At 38.4% G+C, this 6,000-nt stretch overlaps 1 protein-coding gene across 5 annotated transcripts in view; it reads left to right on the top strand.

Moving 5' to 3' along the window:
- Positions 1-5,606, top strand: part of sting1 (stimulator of interferon response cGAMP interactor 1) — a 37,557-nt gene extending 31,951 nt beyond the window's left edge. For all 5 annotated transcript variants that reach the window (XM_048542983.2, XM_048542980.2, XM_048542981.2 and 2 more), the window contains one exon: positions 2,956-5,606. In XM_048542983.2, coding sequence (XP_048398940.1) covers positions 2,956-3,140 — 185 coding nt within the window. In that variant the 3' untranslated portion in view covers positions 3,141-5,606. The remainder of the gene's footprint in view (positions 1-2,955) is intronic.
- Positions 5,607-6,000: the final 394 nt, after the last annotated feature.

A 6,000-nucleotide genomic window follows, 5' to 3' on the forward strand; every position in this document is an offset into this window, starting at 1 on the left:
GAGTCTTAATTTCTTTGTAGAAATCTAATTTTATTTGTATTTAACTGTAATCCTCTATTCTAGTTCTCAAATTCTCAAGCTTAAGGTTTTCTCATTCTCTGCTGAAGAGTAGTTGAAGTGACATAATTTAGGAAGGCACCTTTTTAACCTTCTAGAGGTAGTTTCTTAATGCAGTACTGGGGAAGCTGTTTATTGAGTATCTAGGAACTACTTAAGATCTATTCTACTCTCAAGACCTTGACAGTATAGGAATCGGTGGTAAGGTTAATAAAACTGACAATGAAAAGATAAACCAAATGAAAAAAGTGGTTAAACAGTTAATTAAAACACATTTAAGGATGGTAGGAGAGGTGATGTGTCATAGCTGCGGCATATGGAGCTCATGGATACAGTGTGACCCAGGGCAAACACATCTATAGGAAGCATTTGCAGTTGGAAGAGTGTGGGCACAGAGTTTGAGTTGGAGGCTAATCTTAAGACACTGTAACATATCAGGGTGAGGGAGAGTTTCCTGGATGCTTTGGACCTGGAGGCAGTCACAGCCTTTAGAGTAGGGTCTTCTGATTTGGACAGCTGAGTCTGACTACAGGTGAGACAGGTAAGGGGACCCAGGAGGCATGCATGAGAAGCCTGAGCCTCTACAATTGCCCGACAGGTTTGAGGCTCAGCTTGTTTGGATGACAGTTGTGATTTTAGGGTCAGTGAGGTAACTGACCACTGCACTGTGGCACAGTAAACCATTCCGTTGTGGGGAGCAAAGAGCAATGTAGTGGTGGTAGGGGACAGTATAGTGAAGGGGACTTACAGTTTTCTCTGCAGCAAAGAACAAGAGTCCAGAACACTATCTGGATGCCAGATGTCAGTGTTCAGGACATCCACTCAGGACTGGAGAGGAACTTACATTTGGAGGGAATGAATCAAGCCATTGTGGTCCATGTAAATAGCAATAACTTAGGCAGCCGAAAGGAAACAGTTTTGCCTAATCAGTATTAGGAGCTAGAAACCAAGTTAAGAAACAAAACCTCAAAGGTTACAATCTCTGAATTATTACCTGAGCCACATGCAAATTAGTAACATTAGTAATTAGTAGTCATTAGTAAATTAGTAATCCACAACATATGTTACCTCCTCAAAAAACTGCAATATTTTGGTCAAACATGATTTCTTTTTCACACAAAACCACCTCGACTCTTTCTGGTTACACTGAATTTTTCCACACGCCCTGCAAAAAGGTCCTTAATAATTGCATCCTTAACATTCTCTCTAAGTCACATGTTAATCTATCTGGTCTGACATTTTTGCTTTCTATTCCCCTCCCTTGTTGAATAAAGGAGTTGCATTTGCCACCTTTCTATCTGATGGAACCTGTGTAAAATCTGGGGAAGTTTAGAAAATTTGAATCAATGCATTACCTATTTTATTAGCCACTTTGTTTAAGATCTAGGTTGGAATACATCACGACCTGGCCGGGCAGGGGTTGGGGGCGTAGGTAGGTCGGATGTTGGGGAGGGATTTGGGTGCACTGTCAGTGTACAGCTCCAACAATTTAACTCAATGCCACTTGTCCGGAAATATACCTTTCTTGAGGTCCTCCCTCCCTTCCATTTCCTGATTTACAGCTATTTCTGGCATGTTTCTTCTGGCCTCAGTGATCAGTGCAAAATATCTGTTCAATGCATTTATCATCTCATTTCCATTATTAATTCCTCAGGCTCACTTTGTATCCGACCAATACTGTGGTAGGTCTTCTTTTAAAAAAACATTCATACTGTTTTTAGATTTCTAGCTAACTTTCTCTCCCTCAAAAACTGCTCCCTTCATATTAATATTTTATTCGACAGGGCAGCGGTGAGACCACATATATAATAATGAGTGCAGTATTGACCTTCTTCTTTAGATACTTTGGAACAAATTCAGAAAAGGTTTACTAGATGATTTCTGTGTTGGTGTATTGTCATTTGAGGAAAGGTTTGACAGTCTAGAAGAGTAAGAAGCTACTAGTTGAAACACTAAAGATCTTGAGGGGCATTTTGTGCCTAGATATGAAAAGGATGTTCCCTCTAGTAGGAGAATCTGGAACTGGTGGCGTATTTTAAAATGAAGGTCATGTCTGTTCAAGGTGAAGTTGAGATGACATCTCTTTCCCTCAGAGTGTCGTAAGCCATTTGAACCCTCTTCCTGAAAGGTGGTGGAAGCACAGTCTTTCAATTTTTTTAGGCAGAGGTGGATAGATTTTGGGTACTTAACTTGGAAAAGCTTTGGGTGTAAGCAAGAATGTGGAATTGGTGATATGATTAATCAGCCGTGATCTTATCAGCAAACTAAAGGGCAATCAGCCTACTTCTGCTCCATCCATACATTTGTATGTGAGGGGAACGGAAAAACTTGAGGTGTTTGAGCCAAAAAAAGAAACGAGATTCTGCTTAGGAATTGGCAATAAATGGTCTAACAATGCTGGGACAGTTTGGGTGGGATAGTTGATGGAATGGGGATGGAGTAATACCACTGAAGTCCCAATAGACAATAAGTTCACAATAGATAGCAACAGACTTGGTGATGAGGGTGCAGCCCTTTGGAAGCAGCCAGCAGACACCAAAAATGTTAAATGCACTAGGCCCGAAACGTCAGCTTTCCTGCTCCTCTGATGGTGCTTGGCCTGCTCTGTTCATCCAGGTCTACACCATGTTGTCTCTGCACTAAATAGAAGGTGGTTTTGGATTGAATAAACAATTCCTGTTATGGTCCCTGAATCCGAGATAACAAAGTGTAGAGCTGGATGTTCTGATGCTGCTTGGCCTGCTGTGTTCATCCAGCTCTACACTTAGTTATCTCGGATTCTCCAGCATCTGCAGTCCCCATTATCTCTGGTCCCTGAATCAACAGTTCTTTAATATTTATAACGTTACATTTTATATGTGTATCTATATCAATATATCTATATATTCTACATTGCAGATGACTTAGAGGAACGACAAATGGACTCACATTTTCTGTCAACCATGATCCTGAAGCATTTGGCGCAGGAGAGAATAGAATATAGTGTACCAGAACAAACCACTTGGAATGAAATTTTAAGTGAAGACCAATTAATGATCAGCAAAAGTGATGATCCACTGCCTTTAAAAAGTACAAATCATTAAGTGGTGTATTTTTATACATATATTTTACTGTAATTTTCTCTAGTGTTTTATCTCAAGATTGTATTGTACTTTTCAGTGTTGACACAATGTTAGTTGCCAATGTTAGAATTAAATGTTGTCTATATTCCTTTTGAGACTGAAATGGAATATCAGAATTAAGTGACAAGTACCAACGAAGTTTCTGCACAACTCTCAGGAGCTCTTATCCTACCTACTATATAGGAGGTACTATCTAAAATAAGAATGCTTTATTAGGTTTTTAAAAATATTAACGGTATTGCACAAGGTTGGTAAATGGCTGGCAATATTTTATGTAATAATAATAAACTTCATGTATGAAGCTATCATAATTATGCAAGCCAACTGAGCATCAGAATTAAATATATTTCCCAATTTACTACACTATTTAGGATATAGTTTGTTTTGCTTGCCATCTACTTTTAATATCTTCCAAAATAAAGGTCTCAAATAAGATTATTACTACTAAGCAGGGAATTCAACTAAACCTCTTTATCCAGTTTAGAATGTAGATGTTTGCTGTCAGATGCAGTTGTTGAGGTAAATATTAAATACATTTAATGGAAATTTATGTAACTTCATGAAAAGAAAAAGAAGTTTATGCTTATTTGGGAAAATGAAACAGAATGCGAGGTGAATTGTGGAGGGCGGCGTAAACAGCAGATGGATCAGTGGGGCTGAATGGCTTATTTCTGGTGTGTAATTGTAGCAATATCAGTGTTTGATACTGCAAGGTTTTCTTCCATTTTCTGCCTTACTTTCAGTAACTAGCATGTAAGGTTTTTCATTGCACATATTATATTTAGTTTCCTTCATACTCTCAACAATGCTCTTTTCCTTAAATTCAGAGAAGCACTGATATCACATTACCATGTTCCAAACCAACTACCTGAGCCTTACTAAGACTAATAACTTACTGTCACCTATAACTGAATCATGGGTAATTAAAGACAGTAGTTTTTCATTTAAACATTCTTCTGACCTGTTGTACACAGGAATTGTTCCAAGCACCACACCACTGATCATTGTTTATTATTTATTTTCTGATTGTGCTGCTGGCAAGGTGTAATTCCTAGAGACTTTATGCATCTCTTGAGCAATATGATTTTTCTGCAATATGGCTTTTCTGATGAAGGGCCTAGGCCCAAAATGTCAGCTTTTGTGCTCCTGAGATGCTGCTTGGCCTGCTGTGTTCATCCAGCTCCACACTTTGTTATCTTGGATTCTCCAGCATCTGCAGTTCCCGTTATCTCTGATTTTTTTCTCTGATTTTCTTCCCTGATTGTTGGAGAAATGCAAAACTCTGCAAGTTATAGCTAAATTAATATAATGTCATATATGAAGTTGCTTGTAGTTTTTAATCAATAACCTTAAATAATCAAACCAATTTAGGTATAAACAATAACCTTGAACAATCATTACTATCTAGTCGTATCAGGACATTATATTGCTTTACAATACTGCAGCATTTTTATATGTACATTTTTGGGAATAAACTGAACTACAATTGTAAATGAAGGGTAAATAATCAGAGTAGAAACTATTGGGATCAAGAAGAATTAAATTACGAGTTCTTAAGTATTTATATAACTTTTGTTACTGGACTATGTGCTTTGCCCTAAAGCTAAAATCTGGAGGTTTTAATATTATAAATCTAAGTGCTTTGAAATGTTTGAAATAATACCCTTTCAATTTTGCAGACAAATTTGTGTAAAGACAGTTGTCGCCTTTTGCAATATTCTGAAAAACCAGTCCTTACGGAGGACTTTAGCTTTGGGAATCTATTGTTGACTAACTTCCAAGTCGTGAACCCACACAAGGTGGCAGCACTGTTTCAGACAGAATTTGATGCAGAGTGGCCAATTAGAAGTCAACTCCATGCCACATAATTAGGAACGGTGGGCTGGTTCAGGCAGAGGAAACTGCAGTCAGCTCATCCCATTCCAGAGGAAGCCAGCAGCCCTTACTAGTGACTGGTGCGAGTGCTGCTGAGGCTTGTGTGATGTGACAATTTAGAGACATCCGTCACCAGGCTTTCAACACTCAAAGCAAGGCTTTGAATAAAGACAGCTGCTTTGCAATTTGCTGCTGGAAACGTTTAGATCTCTTTCAGCTGGGCCAGTGTAATGCTGCCTGCTCTCACTCATCAGGGAACCAAACAGAGGACAGAGCTTCATGTTGCTAAGCTTGTGATAAGTTCTGTTAAATATCTCTTTAATTAGCTTGATTGCGTTGCTAGCAGTGCAGGTGAGATGATTGTACCCCTGGAATAAGTGTGAGTAGGCAGGAGAGCATGTTGAATCACCGCCTCGATGCTTTGTAACAGAATTTTGACATCCCCAAGCCTCTGAAGCTGCTTCTGCAGCACTGACAAATCTGCCTTATTTGTTCTTATTAAATATAATATATTGCTCAGGTCTTCAAACTAAAAGTCTCTTTGCAGTTGGTTTCAGGGTATTTGGTTGTGTTTCCGATACCATATTGACAATAAAGGAACTGGATCAAGAATTACTGGTGATGTTCTTATATTATAGACATACACTGACATGGAGCAGATGCTGTCTAAAGGCCAACGAGTTACAGTTAGGTCATTCACTTCCTGGAAATGTTGATTGTACTGAAATAACTTAAGTGACTACGTAAGCTTTGAAAATAACACTGTTACCAGGATTTTTGACAAAAACATTTTCATCTTAAAGACGACAACATTTTGGTTGAAAAATGAATTCATTGCCAAAGTCATTGAGACCTATGAGCCGGATGATGTTTTCCAATTGTTCCTTAAAACTAAAGAGAAATGTAGCTCATTGCATGATAATAATGAGGTCCAGACAAATCACAG

This window comes from Stegostoma tigrinum, chromosome 13, assembly GCF_030684315.1.
Source record: "Stegostoma tigrinum isolate sSteTig4 chromosome 13, sSteTig4.hap1, whole genome shotgun sequence".
In the NCBI taxonomy this organism is placed as follows: domain Eukaryota; kingdom Metazoa; phylum Chordata; class Chondrichthyes; order Orectolobiformes; family Stegostomatidae; genus Stegostoma; species Stegostoma tigrinum.